The sequence below is a fragment of the Ciconia boyciana genome, chromosome 20 (assembly GCF_034638445.1).
Source record: "Ciconia boyciana chromosome 20, ASM3463844v1, whole genome shotgun sequence".
NCBI lineage: Eukaryota > Metazoa > Chordata > Aves > Ciconiiformes > Ciconiidae > Ciconia > Ciconia boyciana.
Window position 1 is genome coordinate 5,849,582 of NC_132953.1, and position 15,821 is coordinate 5,865,402.

General features: G+C 61.7%; 1 protein-coding gene across 2 annotated transcripts; it reads right to left on the reverse strand.

Moving 5' to 3' along the window:
* Positions 1-14,531, reverse strand: ABCG4 (ATP binding cassette subfamily G member 4). 2 transcript variants are annotated; one of them, XM_072884539.1, is made up of 15 exons: positions 14,147-14,531; positions 12,193-12,430; positions 9,570-9,687; positions 9,354-9,486; positions 9,045-9,095; positions 8,715-8,860; positions 8,277-8,400; positions 7,915-8,029; positions 7,474-7,613; positions 7,052-7,150; positions 6,687-6,855; positions 6,010-6,110; positions 5,656-5,814; positions 5,365-5,483; positions 1-5,253 (listed from the first exon to the last, which is right to left on the reverse strand). In XM_072884539.1, the coding sequence occupies exons 2-15, from the start codon at positions 12,419-12,421 to the stop codon at positions 5,028-5,030; spliced, it is 1,929 nt and encodes a 642-aa protein (XP_072740640.1). In that variant the 5' UTR covers positions 12,422-12,430; positions 14,147-14,531; the 3' UTR covers positions 1-5,027. The 2 variants fall into 2 exon arrangements, with proteins under 2 accessions (XP_072740640.1, XP_072740642.1); XM_072884541.1 differs by lacking the exon at positions 5,365-5,483 and having other exon boundaries at positions 5,114-5,253.
* Between the last annotated feature and the right edge of the window lie 1,290 nt (positions 14,532-15,821).

The window sequence follows — 15,821 nt, forward strand, 5'->3', positions numbered from 1 at the left end:
TCCAACAAGTACAGCTGGCATCTCAGAAAGACCGAAATAAGCCGCAACATCTCTGCCTGCTCAACAGCTCCTGGGACCCTCCGGACACTGGTGAGCACCAGCAGCAACCCTGTCCCTGCGGGGCACTTACCTGCGTGTGCGGCACAGCCCAGAGAGCCAGCAGGGCCCTGCCAGCAGCCCCGTGCTCCCCTCAGAGCCCAGGGGCTCACCTCCGCCCTGCCTGGTTCCTGCCAGGCTGCAGCTGTGGGCAGCGGTGCCCTGGCCCCATATCGCAGCCTCCCCTCAGCAAGGCGGAAGGACCCGGGCAAATGCCACCCACACGCAGCTACCACAGCAAAGCTACAGCTCCCTGGGGTGGGGGAGGGATGGGGTGTGCACTCCCTTGGCCTTTGAGCTGTTATCTGCATCTTATTTTGGCAAACGGTCCCAGGAAAAAAGTAGCTCACCTCCAGTCATGTGGGAGCACGGGTTTCAACAGCTGCACCTCTCTGCGCAGTCCACCCTGCCCTGTTATCACATGTGCAACCCACTGTACAACTTCTTCTGCACATGTGGACAAGTGAAAGCTGGAAAACCATAGGGTCCCGCATGGCAGGGAAGCATGAAGATATCCCAGGCAGCCGCAGGCTGTGGCACCAGAAGCTGCCTGTGGCACCAGGAGCCCCCGTGGCAGAGGGACAGGACAAACGGTGTCCACACACAGTGGGAATGAAACACTGTTTTATTGCCTGATTTGAGAGAGGGGTGAAACCCTGGGAGAAGCGCCATCCCCTGCCTGCGCTAGCCCAGTCTCCCCTCCAGCAAACCCTAGCACCAGCCGGGTGATGATGCATTTGGTCTTCTTTTGTGTGTGAAAAAGGTGGCCAGGACATGCGTGGAGGTGAGAGGCCATACCCCTGCTTGCCTGCCTGCATTCACAGCACGCATAGGGGAGAGGCAGTACCTGATACAACCGTGCCTGTGGGCTGAAGGAGCCAGGCTAAGGGGCTGAAGCAGTTTTAGATGGGTTGAGGTTCAACTGGTGGTCCCAGGGAGCTGGAGCCACGGCCTGAACCACATCCTCATCTATTCAAAGTGCATTGCAAGGGAAGGCAGGGGGCAGGAGGGGAGAGGAGGTGTGGGGGAAGAAGCCTGCTCTCCTCCATCGCACTCCTCATGATTATCCAGATGCGTTCCCTGGTGGGATTCCTGTAGCCAGAAGCACCCACGGCCCCGCTCCCCTGCTCTGATAAAGTGCATCTTTGCTGCTGCATGCCAGCCCAGCACGTGGGTGCTCCTGACCCACTCAGGACAAGGCAAGACCCAGCCTGGGCACCCTTGGCCCCACACCACAAAACAACCAGTGTTACTGCCAAGGGGTCCTGCCACAGCCTGGCTTGGTGCCTATCCTGCCCTGAAGAGACCATCCCGGAGAGATGCCTGCTCGCCAGTGGGCTGGAGCGGCCCAGCCTTGCTCCACTAAGGGACCCCCAGAGCAGAGTGGCTGCACCCCATCCCTCTGCCATGCCAGGGCAGAGACAACCCCTCTCGCCCTGCTCCTGTGGGGCAGGGGGCCACCTGGGAGGGGAAGGGCAATAAACCCAGAGTGCTCAGCCCAGCCATGCCAGCCTGCAGGGCTCAGTGCGAATGTGCTCAGTCCCTTTACATTTCTCTGTGCCTTCCACCGTCTCTGGGATTGTCCTCACTGAGATGGAAGGGGCAATGGATGGCCCCGTTCCGGCACCTCGGCTCAGTTCACGCCTTGGGCACTGTTTGCCCTTGGGCACCACCTAGGGTGCCTTTGCCTGGAGCAGGGCCTGCCAGACCCAGGCCCTCTGTGCCACAAGTGCCCAGATCCCTCACTCATCGTGGCCCCTTTATACCAACACATTCACTTGCTGGCTCCGCTGGGAGCGCCGGTGCCCTTCTACAGGGCGCCTCAGGCCTCCCACTGCCCTGGCCCTGGGGACGAGGGGTGCCTGCCCCATAACCTCCACTCCCCAGTGCCCTTGCCCAGCTCGGGGACACAGCCATCCTCCATCTCCAGAGCTCGCCCCAGCCCTCTGCCCCACAGCGGCCGCGTACCTGGTCAGCCGGGACTCTGCAACCCGCGCACTCACCAGCGCAGGAGGCCCGGGCTGTGCTAAACTGTCCCGAGATCCTGCAAGGTGCTGCCAACTGCCCCATCCCGGACAGGCTGGTCCGACCAGCCACCTGACGAGCTACCTGCCCTGGCAGTCTCCCTTGGGCCATGCTGGGCTTGGGCAGCCTGTCCCATGGGGTTTCTCTGCAAGCAGCACAGGCTGGCCAGCAAAGGCTTCTGTTGCAGCATGCCTATGCATGGGAGACGTGGGCAGTGGCAGTCATGGGTGCCTGCTGGTAGCCCCCTCTGCTCCACACATGGGCCATCACTAGGTCCGTCTTGTCCTGGTCCTTCTGGGAGTGGTGGTGGCACTGGCTGTGGTGGCACAGGGGTGTCCCACGAGGTACCATGTGCTGGGTGCAGACAGCAGCAGGACACAGCGCTGGGGACAGCAGTGTCTCCGGTGTGCAGGAAGCAGGACCCATCAGGAGAGCCCCTGCTGCCAGGGAGCGGGCAGGAGGCAGGAGCTGTGCAAAGCTGCACCATTGGCACCACCTGCCGACTTGGTATCCATTCAGAGGAAAACCCTCAGCCCAGCAGTGCATTCCCTGCGCTGGGCAAGGCTTAACTAGCCACAGCCCAGGAGCAGGACAGAAGTAGGGACTGGTCGCATCAGCCCCATGGACAGTGAGACAGAGAAGGGTGACAGCCTGCAGCTCCACCATCCCCCTGCCTCCCCACCCATCCATCCACCTGGTGACAGAGCAGATGTGGGGATTGTTTCCCATTCAACCGTGCCCCTGCAGCTGCAGTTGGCAGCATTGTGCCCAGGAGACTGCAGCCCCCCAAGCTGGCACAGTTCTATTGCAGAGCATGGCACAGGGCTGGCAGTGAAGGAAGATCCAGGAGCGCAGGGGAATTTTGTGAGGGACAGCGGTAAGTCAGACAAGAACCCCTGTGGAAAACCCCAATGCTCAGTATGGAAAGGGCACCAGGGCATGTCTTGCTTCCAGATCCTCTGTGCAGGAGAACCCCATGGCTACAAGCTCCTTGCAGTGATGCTGTCCAGGCAGGGGAAACCCAACCTTGCTGAGTGCCCAGCATCAGTACTTCCACACGTCTGCCATCCACCTGCAGGCCAGCCAGACCCTGCTGTGTGGAGCAGTTCCAACATGAGCCAGTAAAAGAAAAGAACAGTCTCAAGGATTTTGCTGAAATCTGGCATTTGCCCTGCAATCCCCTGCTGCTCGGAGCATGCCGGCAGCAGCATCTCACAGACTGCACTTGAACCAGGGCCCAGCGTGCCAGGATGGGGCAGAGCTGCCTTCCCCATGTCCATGCTCACTAAAAAGCAGTGGGTTCCCATGCAGGTGGGTGACCAGTGCAGCCCCACGACACCAGTGTCAGCACACCCACAGAGACAGGCCTGTGCTATGTGGCTAAGCAGCGTGCCGTGTTCCCAGCACAGCAGCGTGTGCAGATGCCCCAACAGCTATGGTCTCAGGTCTGTTCCTCTGGAGGACCAGCGAGGTGCCAAAATGCCTTCCCTCTGCAAGGGGTGTGGAGAGGCAAGTGACTTTGGAGGAATCTGGAGGAGCCACGAGACACACTTGCCAAAAGGGACCTTTTCCTGATACCAGTCACAAAGTGCAAAGCCCTTCCCAGTGTCAGGGTCGCCCAATGCAAACAAACCGCTCCAAGACCTCACCTGCTTTCCAGTTCTGGCCCTGCTGGGACCCCCTTCTGCACAGTGTTACCCTGGGACGAGGCCGGGCATCCCTGGGGCTTGCATCCCCTCCTTGCACAGATGGTGCTGAGCGAGGTTCGTCCTCCCTGTTCTGCTGAGACAGCCACAGTTGTGCCGGTGGAAGAGGAGTGGGGAGCGAGACGGTGCCAGGGAAGGGCTGAGGGCCAGCCAGCTCTTCTCCTGCAGTAGAGGCTCCAGCGATGGCACGGCTGAGCCCAGCCCTGCTTTTCAGCTGCCTGGCACCGGCAGGGTGTGGGAACCTAAATCCTCCCCACGCCATGCGGCACTTGAAGGGACCAGTCACTTCTCTCCATATTGGTTGATTTTATCCTCTGGCTCAGACCCCAAAGACAACAGGGACTGAACACGAGACTCCCTGAGGTCTGAGAATACTGTCCCATTCCCACAGACCCTACCACAGATCCCCAGGTTTGAAGATCCCACCTCTGAGGATGGCATCTGAGCAGAAGTCTGAGACAGAGCCCCAAGTCCTTCTCTGCCTGCTGGCTCCCTCTCCTCTCCATGCAGACTGGGAAGCAGTGGGGTTTATAAAAAAAGGAAGAAAAGAAAAAAGAAAAAAAAAAAAGGAGGGGGGGGATTTATGCAGAAAGAAAAAGGGGATGCAGCAATTTCTGTGGCTACAGCGACAGGAAACACTAAAGCCTTGTGCAACTTGGCCTATTGCATCTTTGGGCTCTTCTTAGCACTGACACACATGCTGGCCAGGGCGAGCAACAGAGCTATGTGCTGCGGTACCAATCCATGCTCTGCAGGTGTCTCTTCCTGGCTTCAGCCCCAGGATCAGGCAGCCCCAGGGAACTGCTCCCCTCCCGCCCGGAGCAGCGGGCTCCTCTTGGCCTTGCTCGGCAGACAGCTGCCTCCATGGAACTGTCCCCAGTGTCCCAATGTGTTTGGTGGAGAAGGGCAGTGCTGGGCAGGGGCAACAAGAGGGGATCCAAGCTCCGTGGGGTTCGGCAGTCCTGGGGGAGAAGGTGGCACATGCCAGGGCTGTACAAAACTTTTGCAATGAAGAGTGTGTGGAAAGGTTAAAACAGTTCCGAGATGTCTCAAAACCCTTCTCGACTGAGCCAGGCCTGGCTGGCACCTACCGACGCCTCCACCGCAGTCCATGACCTGCTAGGAGCACTGTGTCCATCTGCAGAACCATCTCTCACAGCAGGCCAGGCCCAGGAACGGCACCGGGGTCCCACAGCCCCTTTATCTCTCTGACTTGACTTTGTACCTGAGGACCAGGTAAGCCAGGAGCCGCAGGATGACGAAGAAGATGCCCAGGATGAGGAAGTCCAGGTAGAGCTTGGCCTCCTCCACGTCCAGCTCCTGCAGGATCTTGATGGGTTTTTGGAAAGGACAGAAGTCCTCGAGGCACTCCAGGTCCTCACGCTCCATAGCATAGATGGTGAGAATGACGCCCTCAAAGCCATACCTAGGGCAGAGCACACCACGAGAGTCACCGCGTGCCCCAGGCAGCCCCATTTTCTCCCCAGCCCATGGGAGCCCAGGGCAGGGAGCTTCTGGCCAGAGCACGGGGTCCCACCTGACATAGGAGACGTAGGAACTCCACTGCAGGTAGGTGGGGATGGTCTTGAAGCTGACGAAGAAGCCCGAGAAGAGCAGGACGGGGATAGCAGTGACAGGTCCCACAAAGGTGGCCACCTGGGGAGCAGAGGCCACTGGGTGCCATGTCCCTGTCTCCAAGCACATCACCTGTGGCACTCACACACCTGCCTATGGGCAACACTTTCCTCCACCCCTCCTTGTCGTGGGACCCCCTGCAACTCTCCCCTATAACAGGCACATAACAGGCAAAGCTGGGGCCCCATCTGACCTGTAGGGAAGTGGAAGCAGCTCCAATGAGAAGCCCAAGGGACTGGGCTACCAGGGCCGTGGCAGTGGCCAGGGCAGAGAAGAGGAGGAAGCGCGTGGCTTCGGGCGGCTGGCCTGTCATCCAGTACACAATACTGCAGTACGCGATGGGGCAGATCACCTGGAGAGAGGCAAGCAAAGAGACTGCTCTGCTGGACCCATGGCCATCGTCACCCCACAGAGCCTCTCTGGGGGATGGAGGGCTGCAGGGACCCCTCAAAGGCCAGCCTGGAGTATTGGGGTAGCCGGGCACTTGGCTGTGCCAAGGAAGGCACATCAGCATTGGGGCCACACTTTAGTCCAGCCGAAAGCTCACCTGGAAGGGCACATCCGCCATGGTCTTTGCCAGATAATAGGCTTTCAGGCTGTACCAGTAGTTCAAGTGCTCTCGCAGGAATACAGACATCTCCTGGGGGACTGCATGGAAACAAGGAGTTAGCAGTCAGCAGTGCCCTGGGCCTGGGCTGCTCCAGCCCCAACTCCCACCCGCCCTGGTGCAGGCAGATGTGATGCTGCCCTGGCACAGAGCACCAGACAGCCTCCTGCCTGCGCCACGAGCGGGTGCTCAAATCTTCACCAGGGAAAAAAGTCAGTGACCGATGTGGGAACTTTCAGCATGGAAAAGTCAGCTTGGTTGGGGTTTTTTAGGCAAACTTTTTGAGGAAGTGAAAGAGAGATGAAGCAGCTGAAAATGCAGCTTTACAGACATTTTCTCAGCAAAAAAAAAAATTCCAGCATTCAGCTTTGAGCCAGCAAGTACATTATAGCCAAACATTAACTAAAGGGCAAAACTGCAATATACCCACACAGAAGTTTTCCCCCTCTTCTTTGTTTGAATTATTTTCCTCTCCTCCCTTATTTCCCTCCTTTTGCCCAATTCATCTAGCTCCACCATGCACTGCCCAGCAGACACACTCCCCCACAGCTGGAGCACCGCCCTCTCCCCCAAGGTTTGGGAGCAGCAAAAGGGTGTTGGGGGAAGGAGGTCCTTACAGGTGAGGATGGTGGGCATCAGCGCAGCAAACATGAGGAAGAGCATGGAGAAGAAGAGAAAGCCAGTGTTGTTGAAGACTTTGCCCGCGTCGTTGCCAATGTGCAGGTAGAGCAGCCCGATCAGCACCCCGATGCAGATGTGGGACATGAACCGCAGGTGGGTCAGCACCTGCAGGTAGAGGGGGTACAGGGGCTCAGCGAGGCAGGGCCACATCCCATGAGCATCCCAGGGGAGCAGAGGACAGCCTGCCTGCTCCTCAAGGGTAAGCCCCACTCCATCCTCCATTCAACTCCTGTCTCTGCCTGCCCCCAGTGAGCAACAGGCTCCATCCCCTCAGCCTGGGTCCAGCCTTCCCTGCCCTCACCGTGTCCCGTAAGATGCAGATAAAGGTTCTCTTGAAGAGGATGCAGAACTGGGTTGAAGTGCTGGTGGCAAACGTGTGGCTCTCGATGTGGTCCACGTCCTGCAAGACCGCAGACAAGTCAGGGACATGGGTCAAGTTCACAGCACGGGCTCTCTACTAGGATGGCACCCAAACACTCGCAGCGTGCCCCTTGTGAGCACCCCTGGTGAGAACAGGCACTGCCAGCTGCAAGCACAGAGCTGTTGCTCAAGACAAGCAGAGGCTGGCTGAACACCTCCATGCTCCCCACCATGTCCAAGGGGCTCTAGGCATCACAGGATATCCGTGTCTGTGGGGCAGAGGGGACTGAGGTGTCCCTGGGTGGGCACCCTGTTACCTGCCACTCCCTATCATTGCAGGGGGCTCCTCTCATCCCCACTCACCGTCACACAGTGTGCCGGGCACGACGGATCTGCCTTGTCAGGACTGCTCTTCTTCTCAGCCATGGTGCACATGCCATTCTGGACGGCACGGAACAGGACGGGGTTGAGGTCCCCGTACTCTCCCGAGGCCACCTCGATAACTGTGGAGGAGAACAGGACCCCTGAGAGGTGCTGAGCCAGCCCTTGCCATCACTTTGCTCTGCCTGCCCAGACCATGACCTTGTGGGGCAGGGGAGTGGGAGCCCAGCACAACCTCCACCCCACGATGCTGCACCACATGGCAACATTGCCCAGCCAGCACCTAATGGGAAGGGCACGGGCAGCCCTGCTCCCTGGGCAACTGGAGGGAATGCTGGGCAGTCCCTAGGGCTTAGGCACTGGGTTTGGACCTTGCCACCCTCTGCTCCTCACCACGGCCCAAGCTGGGGCAGGGGCACTCACTGAAGTCAGCAGGGTTGTGGTATGTGGGGCAGTGGAGGCCAAGACCCTTCAGGTAGGGGATGAGGTTGGTCACGATGCCTTTGAAGATGCACTGGCCCTGGCTCAGGATGTACAGCTGCAAAAAAAACCCAGGATATGGCAGGTGCAGAGCAGCCAAGGGCACTGTTGCCTGCTCCTACCCACCTCCCTGTCCTAGGGTGACACAGGGCACCCTTGCCAGACCCCAGCCATCAGGGCTGTGTGCCACACAAGCCCCAGGTCAAATGCCTGCAGCCCCTCCCTCCCGTGGCCTCTCTCCTGGCTCTTGGGGCCAGAGGCACCCTGCACCCCTGAAGAGTCCTGTGTCCTAGCCCAGCCCAAACCTTGTCGAACATCTCAAAGAGCTTGGCGCTGGGCTGGTGGATGGTGCAGATGATGGTGCGCCCACCCTGAGCCAGGGACCGCATCAGAGAAACAACCTGGAAGCAGGAGGCACTGTCCAGACCGCTGTGGGCACACAGGATGGGGTGGAGAAGAAAGAGAGAGCAGAGAGAGAAGGGGAGAATTGAGAGGGGGAGACGTACATCCTAAAGATGCCCCCACTTGCCTCCCCTTGTGGGCACCCTCCTCCCAGGTCGACGAAGAGCAGCATCCCTTTGCAGCCCCAGCCCTGCCGTGCCCCAGTGGGCACAGTCACATCCCACCCTCAGGTCTTGCAGCCCTGCTGGGCTCCAGAGGGTGCCAGCCACCCTGATGTCCCTCGGCAGGGGAAGCCCAGCTGGGCAGGCAGTGCTGGGGAGCCCTGGCCCCTGCAAACTCACCTCGTGGGCTCATCGAAGAACATGACCGGAGGGTTGTTCACCAGCTCCAGGGCAATAGCCAGGCGCTTGCGCTGGCCCCCTGACAGGGAGATGGTGCGGGTGTAGGAGCACTCCAGCAGCCCCAGGGCCGTCAGGATCTCGTTCACCTGTGAGACAGCCTCATTCACCATGGGCTCCCATGGACCTTCACCACACCCTGCCACCTCCCTTCAGACCTCCATCGCTGGGAGCCCCTCGCTATCTCCTGGTCCCCTCAGGGTCCTCCCTTCCCTACTGTCCCTGTCTTGGGGGGAGATGAGGAGGTCTGAGACCATCTTCCTCTGCACCTACCAGCTCCTTCTTCACCTCCTGCTTCTCACTCAGCTTCAGGTTAGCAGAGACCTGCAGGGAGAGGATGGGCAGGGAGACACGACTGTCAGATGTAGGGAACAGAATCGGCTGCACAGTGGCCCCGTCCCTGCCTGGCCGAGGGCTGGGAGTGGTGGCTCAGGATGAAGGGAGCAAGAACAGCAGGATTTTGTTCCCTTGTCCTGGAGCCCTTGGAAATGCCTGATGTCAGTGTGGGCTCAGTGCCCAAGGACACAGTCCACAGGATGCCCCACAGAGCCCAGCAGGCTGCCTGGCTCCCGCATTGCTCACCATCATAGCCTCCAGCACAGTGAGGTGTGGCAGGAGCATGTCATCCTGCATGATGTAGCAGGACATCTTGCGGAAGGTACGCAGATCCCGCGGCCGGCCATTCACCAGGATCTGGCCCTTCATGCCAGTCTCCCTGCAGGAAAGAGACATAGGGGGAGGTAGCACAGGACCCCCAGCCCTGCAGCCCCAGACCGGCTGGCTTCCCCCCAGCCTCACCTGTAGCCAGCCAGGATGTTCATGAGCGTGGACTTCCCGGCACCCGAGGGCCCCATGATCCCAATGAGCTCCCGCTGGCAGAACTTCCCTGACAGGCATTTGAGGAGAGTCTTGTACCCTGGAGAAAGAGCAGCATGGGTTCAGCTTTCAAGACCAGCAGCGGTACAGGGACCACGATGCCATCCCAGCACCTGGGGGACCTCAGGACCTCCATGCATCATGCCAGGGGCTGCATGTGCCTGGAGACTGTCTCCATCAGCATCACCAGGGCTATAGCCACAGCAGCTGTCGTTTCCAGCACGATCCCTGACCCTGGTCCTCGGCTGGCCCCACCGATTTCCAGCACCAAAAAGGCACATGCCCTGGATCACAGCAAGGGCCATGGAAATCCCTGGGTCAGGGCACATAGCTGCTGAAGGAAGATTACCAGGCTGCGACATTGGTCCTGGGCATGTTGTCAGATCCCAGTCCCTAGGGCCAGTGGAGAGGGGCAGCAAGAAGCAGGGTAGCATGGGGCAGGCAGAGTCCCCAAGCCTGCTGGATGCCCGGCCGTTGCCTTCATTGGCATTCATGCTGCGATACCCGGCAGCAGCCACTGCTAATCAGACCTGGAATTATCTCTGCTTTAAACGCAGCTGATTAGCATTTTCTGGCAGAAGGAACACGATGCGTTGGGAGTAGGGAACAGGCACGGCCTCGGGCTCTCAGGAGGTGCCCCCAAAACACAGCCCTGGCAGGAGAGCAACGGTATACAGGGTGCTAGGACCATGCTGAGACACGGGCCGGGTCTGAGCATCTCCCTGCTGGAAATACGCCCCCCATGCACGCTGTGGTGGCAGCCGGTGTCGGGCGAGGGCAAACACACCCCTCCCCTGCCCCCCGGCTGGGGCAAGCCTCAGGGCCAGACCAGCTCGCGGTCCTAGCGCCGCTAGGGGTGCAGCCCCCCTGGCTCGTCCATCCCCAGGACAGGGGGTCCGGCACCGCAAGCTCCCGGCTCCTTCCTCCGCGCCCCTCAGAGTCGGGCGCCCGGCACCCAGGAGCGCGCCCCGCTGGCAGGGGGGCAGCGAGGGCCAGGAGGGGAGAGCAGGGGGCCGAGCGTGACGGCGGCAGAGCGAGGGTGCCCGGCAGCCCCCCCAGCGCATCCCGGCACCACGCACTCCGCTCCAGCCCCGCGCATGCTGCTCACGTCGGCGCCACTGCAGCTTGCGCAGCGGTTACTTGCGTTCACTGACTGCCAGTAACCTCCTGCTTCAGCAGCGCGGGGCGCCCGGCCGCATCCGGGGGGCTGTGGCCAAAGGCAGCGGGAGCTCCCCGCCAGCTCCTCCACCTGCACCTGGCCTGGGGGAGAGGAGAGTCCCTCCCACTGCCACCCCGGGATCCCAGCACCCCTCGGCACGCTCCTCTCCGGTCCAGCTGCCTGAGCCGTTCCCACTCCCTCCCTGCGGGGCACTGGCCCACTGGCAAGCAGCCGGTCCCCGGGACTCCTGGCTGCTACAGCACGCCCGTGGTTGTACCGTGGCTCCTCTTGGGATGCTTCCTCAGCATCCCAGACAAACGGGCAGACCTCATCCCGGGGGATGTCGGGGCTGGTCCCGCCGTCTTTCAGTGCCTCAGTTTCCCTAGCTGCAGAGCCTGGCTGGGGAGAGGGTCAGAGGCCTCATCCGGCACTCCTGGATGGCAGGGCACCCCACTGAGCAGCCCCACGCCCTCGGTCTGCTCACCCCAGGGCCCTGCACATGCCTGCCTGCCTTCAGCTTCTGCAGATCAGCTCCCCCTCCATCTCACGGGGCTGCCTGATTGGCATCCCATTAACTGAGAGAGCTAATTAAAGCAGACTACCACCCACCAGCTGCCATCTGCCTCCCCTCTCCCCTCCCTGAGCTCGGCCAGAGTTGCACACAGGAAAGGGGACCGTGGCCTCAGATGCACGGGGAGCCACTGGAGAGGAAATCCCCTGCAAATCACACATATTCTTCTTGCCAGGCTCTGAGCTGGGGCACCCCTTGGGATCTCCTGCTGTCAGCACATCACACACAGCCATCATACCCCAAACAAGAGTACTGGGGAAACGAATCCATCCTGGCTGCCCCTGAACCAGGAAGTCTGCCCCATCTCCCCCACAACAGCCCTGGCCAGAGGCTTCCCTGGGATGCGATCTGCTTTCCTCCGGCATTGCACAGCAGAGGCGCGCAGCAACTGCTGCGCGACACAAACCTGCCCTCCACCCATGGGCACCCAGCAAGGACAGCCAGCCACAGCATGGCTGCAAACAGCACTTGGCACTCAGACAGACCATGGGGCTGGACGGCGCGATCACCCAGCCAGCCCCCACTGCCACAGAGGACAGCAGGGTGAGCAGCTCCAGCATCTCCCACTGTGGCTCCCTGGGTGCAGCCCCGCTGCCACGCACTGAGGCAAGCTCCCGCCGGCAGGCAGAGAGCTGAGGCACTCTGTGCTTGCAGAGGCTGGGGCTGCCTGGAGCAGGAATTGGCAGAGAAGCAATGAATCCAGCACAGAGGGAGATGCTGGGGACCTGGGTGAGATCAAGGCATACAGAACGGGAGAGGGATGCAATAGCCCTGCAGGTCCCCTCCCCTGCCCTTCCCCAGCCGGCAGCTCCTACCTCTTTTCCGCCACCAGGAGCCTTCACGCACAGAGTAGGAGAGGTCAATGAACTCAATGTTGACGGCCGAGCGCTTCGGGAGGTGGGAAAACCTCTGGGCCTCTGTGATGTGGTTCTCTACCTTCTTCAAGTGGGTGGTGAGGAGCGGCGCATCTGGGGGACTGGCGTGGCACACCGTGTCCTCCAGGGCAATGGAGACACATGCGGGATCCATACCCTTCTCTGCCATCCTGCTGCTCTGTAGGAAACGCACAGGGATCGACTCACAGTGGACCCCTCTCTCAAGGACAGGGACTGCAGGGGCCAGGGACCAGCCCACAGCAAGTCCTCTCACACCCTTTCCTGCTGGCTCCAGGCCTCACTGCCCGCCTCTGCCCTGTGATACACTGCCCAGCTGTGGTCTGGCACCCACAGCTGGATGGAAGGATGGACCTGGCCAGGGCAGCCGAACTGGCACCAAGGGGCTCCTCCTAATTCATGCACCTCCTGCGGCTGGGTCCAGCTCTGGCAGCAGAGCTGGCAGGCTGTTCATCTCCCCCAGCCCCACTGCTGCTGGGCTCCCTGCCGCGCTCCTGTCCACCATGGTGGGCGCAGGATGGGAGGTGAGAGAGCTGATGTTCTGCCCTCAATGGGGGACACCCAGCTGTGCTTGGATGTCCCTACGGGCTCACCAGGAATTACCCCTACCTGGCCTGGCCAGGGCTCAGGGCACACAGGTATGGGGTAGCAAGCAAGCAGACTGTTCCAGCCAGTTCCTCAGACAAAGCATGCCGTGCCTCGCCCAAGCTCCTGGGGCAGAGCAGTCCTGGCTAGATTAGACCCTCAGCTAGTGCCCAGGGTCCCCGTGGGCTTGCTGGGACAGACTTAATAGAACAGGGAGAGGGCTCCACTGGTACCAGTCCTTCTCTGCCTCCCTTGGCTCATTTCACCTTCCTGGTTCTTAGCAGCACAGCCTCAGAGACCAGCCCAGTACTTAACTGGGGCCATTGTATGATGCCAATATGCACACCTGCCCAAACACTCTCCTGCTGGGCAGTCTCTTCCACCTGCAGTCCTCCCCACAGCTGGCTGCAGCAAGGCCAAGCTCCCCATGGCCCTGCTTGGCTTGAGGACTCTCTGCGGTGCTGGGGGGGATGTTGAGCCAAGCAGGGTGGGGAGCACGCTAGCTCCAGGTCCCACTGCGGCACCACAGACTGGGAGGGGGTTGGGGACCCCCACAGCACCGGCAAAAGGAGCCTGAGCAGTGCCTGAGTAGGCTGGGCCCAGCACCCATCTCGCCTCCAAGGCTAGAGTCCTAACGCTTCGCTAACCTACATCTTGCTGAGGCGCAGGCTGCAGGCAGCTCCTTGCTACAGCTGCAATGCACACACGCAATCCCCTGAAAGGGGAAGCCGGCTTCGCGAGGAGCTGCACCGAGATCTTCCCAGCCCTCTCCCCGTTGCAGACAGGTCCCTTTCAGGGCTGGAAGCAAGCCAGCCCCGGCCCTGGGGAAGAAGAGGTGGGAACGAGGGCTGCGGGATGCCAGCGCTCAGATCCCCCGCTCAGCAGCCGCGAGGTGTGGGCCGCGCTTGGCACAGCGGCTCCGCCGTGGCACGCAGCCCCAGGGCGCGGGCCAGCGCGAACGGGGGGCTCGGGGCGGCACCAGGCACCAGGCGCCCTCGGGCTCACCTTGCCTCCTTCGGCTGGGCGTTACAAGGAGCGCCAAATCCCGCAAGCCGCTCTCCGCGGCTTAGCCCAGCCCCGAGGCGAGGGGTGGGGAAGGCAGCTTTGCCGAGGATGTTCTTCCTTCATCCCGGCTCCCCGCCGGCCCCCTCCGGCCCCGGCCGCCGCGGGCGCCCCCAGCCCCCCACCGCCCCCGCAGGCCGCCCGGCCCCCGCCCCGTCAGGGGAGGGGGGGCTCCTCCGGGGAAGGGGCTCCCGCAGGCTCCCCCCGCAGGCTCCCCCCGCAGGCTCACCTGGCCGGCTGCGGGCGCGGCGGCTCCCCTCCCGGCGGCAGCGGCTGTGCCCCGCCGCCGCTCTGCGCCCAGCGCCCGGCCGTGCCTCCGCCGCAGCGCCCTCCGCCTCTCCCTCCTCCGCAGACAAAGGGGCGATGCCCGCGGCGCGGGCTGGGGGACGGCGCCGGGCGCCCCGGCAGGACAGGGAGCGGCTCGGCGGCAGCCGCCCGGTCCTCAGCGCCGGGACCCAGGCTGGGCGCTGCCCCCGCGGGTCCCCAGCCGGGGTCTCCTCCCCATCCCTCCGCAGGGCTAGGCTGGGCAGCGGGCTGGGCTGGGCTGGGCTGGGCGGCAGGCGGGCGGGCAGAGCGGGGCGGGGGTGGGGGGTGTCCTCGCCCCTGGCCCAGCAGTGGCTAGCGGCCCCCCGGGCTCAGCTGCCCGGCGCTGCCCCTCTCCGCCAGCTTTGTCCCTGCTGCTGCTGCTGCTTCTCGGGGCGGCAGGATGGGCTGCCCAGGCAGGCAGCACTGCCAGGCAGCGAAAAATCCTCTTAAAGGGACCGGCCCTATTTCCTCTCCCCGCAAGCCAGAAGGCCCTGAGCATCCCCAGCCCACAGTCTTGGTGTTTGGCAGCCCTGTCTCCGCAGCCCCCCCAGCACCCCTCCCCGCTGCCTGCTGCTGTTCACATACGGGGAAGAGCCCACTGCAGCTCCCTCTGTTGCCCCCTCAGCCCAAAAACCCAGCGGGCCCAACAGCCCCTAAGTCCACTCCCACCGGGCTGCGCCTGGCCCCCACTCAGCCCTGCACTGACCTGGGACAGGGGCCACACCACCACACAGCCACCCCGATGGGGGTACAAGCTGGGTGAAACTCGGGCTGCAACACTGAGGACTGCCTGGGAAGCCCATGCCAGGTGAAAGCCAGGGCTGATGGGGTTACAGCTGGCTGCAAAGGGCCTTGATGGAGGGTGCCCCCCCCCAAGGCTTTGCCCCCAGCACACACTCCCCTCCGCAGCTCATCACAGGGGACCTGCCATCCACCTGCACCTCCACCCTCCTCAACCACCACACCTGGCTCCATCCTCACTGTTACTCACAACTCTCACCCACCACAGCACTTAAACATGAAAGACATATGGAAATGAACGGCACTAACAAGAGTATTAATTAAAAAACCATCTGTTGAGCCAAGGAAAGCTTTCCCCTCCTGCAGCCAGCCTTGGGCTGGGACAGAGCTTTGGGCAGTGATTTGGCTCCTTGGCAGAGCAGGATAGAGCCAGAGAAGAGACTGTGGGGCAGGGCAGCCCATAGGCAGGGGGAGGGCACAAGGAAGTAGTCACAGAGCCAAGTTCCATATGGAGGTCTTAAGTCATCTCCTCATGGAGCAAAAGGCATGCCAGACCCATCCTATTTGCTCTGCATTCAGCATGCTGACTCCCATCCCCAGGGCACTCACTGTTAGCAGGTCTCAGCCCAGACCCCCTCTGCACAGCGCAAAACAGCCCTGCTTCCCTACAGGTGGGCACAAGCAGGGTCTGGGAGTGAACTCCCTTGATGCTAAAGCCCCTTCCTCCTCAACTGCTCGAGGCTGGGTCGGGAGCTCCTGAGACCAAGCTGGTGGTCATACAGCAACCACCAGCTGCTGCAGCATCCTATTACGGACTCGTTTCAAGGTGGAAGGCCAGCAGGGGTGGGAGTCCAGTG

Bases quoted from the DNA above. Each gene is read 5' to 3' on its own strand.
- ABCG4 (XM_072884539.1), bottom strand. From the start codon at position 12,421: ATGGCAGAGAAGGGTATGGATCCCGCATGTGTCTCCATTGCCCTGGAG. The intron at 5,815-6,009 runs GTGAGCTTTCGG...GCCTCTCTCCAG, and splicing joins TGGCGGATGTGCCCTTCCAG to GTGATCTGCCCCATCGCGTA. The intron at 5,254-5,364 runs GTGGGACCCCGT...GCTCTGCCCTAG, and splicing joins TCCTACGTCTCCTATGTCAG to GTATGGCTTTGAGGGCGTCA.